At 30.3% G+C, this 1,562-nt stretch overlaps 1 protein-coding gene across 1 annotated transcript; it reads left to right on the top strand.

Moving 5' to 3' along the window:
- Positions 1-861: 861 nt before the first annotated feature.
- On the top strand, positions 862-1,353 carry LOC131638524 (uncharacterized). The gene has a single exon (XM_058909085.1). It carries the CDS (start codon positions 862-864, stop codon positions 1,351-1,353), a length of 492 nt encoding a protein of 163 aa, XP_058765068.1.
- The last annotated feature ends 209 nt before the right edge of the window (positions 1,354-1,562 follow it).

Here is a 1,562-nt window from a genome sequence, read left to right as displayed (position 1 = left end):
CCCCATATACCATTACTAATATTTATATTTATATATTTATTAACTTTTATATTTAGTGGAGGTTTAAAAACCACCATATGCTGTTACTAACTTTTATATTTAGTGGAGGTTTAACAAACCACCATATGGTGTTACTAACTTTTATATTTAGTGGAGGTTAAAAAACCCCATATGCAGTTACTAACTTTTATATTTAGTGGAAGTCTGAGACTCCTAATGCAAACACTAACTTTTATATTTTAGTGGAGGTCATAATTCCATTTGCAGATATTAACTTTTATATTCAATGGAAGTCTGAGACTTCATATGTAAATATTCTTTTAATATTCAGTGGAGGTCTAAAACTCCATACGCATGTACTAATTTTTATCATATGTGTTCATTTATCTTATATGTTATAGATTATATTTATCTCCAACACTTATAACGGTCATATTTTTTTTAACACACTTAATTTTTGGTTTAATATTCTTTTAATCATCATTTTTCTTTTTTTTCCCTTTCCCCAACGGTAATATAACAACCATTTTTACCTCTATAAATACTTCAACTTCTTTCATAATTTTCACATCATTCTCAAAACATCTACCTACAATTTTTTTCAAATGGCTGATTTTCTTATTTTGCTCATCACTCTCATTGTAATTATTTTTTTTAATTTTCAATCTTATTATGCATGAAGAATTAGGTAATGATTTTGTAGCTTTAATAATAATTCTCGTCTTACCATTACTTATCATAGTTTGGTTTGTTAGCAGAGGTTTTAAATAATATGTAATCATGAATTTTGTGATTGAATAAATTGATATTTCTTTTAGTTTTTAAATATTGATTATGTTCATCTGAATTATAGATATAATCATGTCCAATCTTAAGCATCAATTCAAAATTCTAAGCATAACTGGGGAGAACTTCATAACCTGGAACAACAATTTAATAGAGTACCTTTCATGTGAGGGACTTAACAAAACCCTTGAAGGAGACAATTCTGGAAAAACAACAGATGACCCAGAAGAAATGGAAAAGAAAAAGTCAAAAGTGAACAGAATAATAAAGAACCATCTTGACGATGGATTGCAAACAGAATACTCAAATGCTAAAGATCCCAAGATTTTATGGAACAAAATTAAAGCAAGATTTGGACATCAAAAGAAAGTCCTGTTACCCTCATTAATGGATCAGTGGAACAAGTTACGGTTCCAAGATTACAAAACTGTCATTGCATATAATTCTGCTATGCACCAGATTATAGAAAAGCTAGAATTTTGTGGCAAAACTATAACTGAAAAAGAAAAGTTGGAATTTTTTTTCAACTTTCCATGCATCTCAGGTATTATTGCAACAACAATATAGAATGAGGGAATACACTGAGTATTCTGATTTAGTTGCAACTCTTCTGGTGGCAGAACAAAATAATGAGCTCCTTATAAAAAACCACCAGGCACGACCCACAGGAACAATGCCATATCCTGAAATTAATGCCACGACCTTTAATCGTGGGCGTGGTGGCTTTAATCGTCTTAAGAGACGTGGTGGTCATGTTCGTTCTGATGGTAATAATG

Source organism: Vicia villosa, unplaced genomic scaffold (assembly GCF_029867415.1).
Source record: "Vicia villosa cultivar HV-30 ecotype Madison, WI unplaced genomic scaffold, Vvil1.0 ctg.002326F_1_1, whole genome shotgun sequence".
Taxonomy (NCBI): Eukaryota; Viridiplantae; Streptophyta; class Magnoliopsida; order Fabales; family Fabaceae; genus Vicia; species Vicia villosa.
The sequence above is the reverse complement of the archived record's forward strand: the minus strand, read 5'-3'. Positions and strand labels throughout refer to the sequence as shown.

Excerpts from the sequence above, each read along its gene's own strand:
- LOC131638524 (XM_058909085.1), top strand. The coding sequence starts at position 862 with ATGTCCAATCTTAAGCATCAATTCAAAATTCTAAGCATAACTGGGGAG.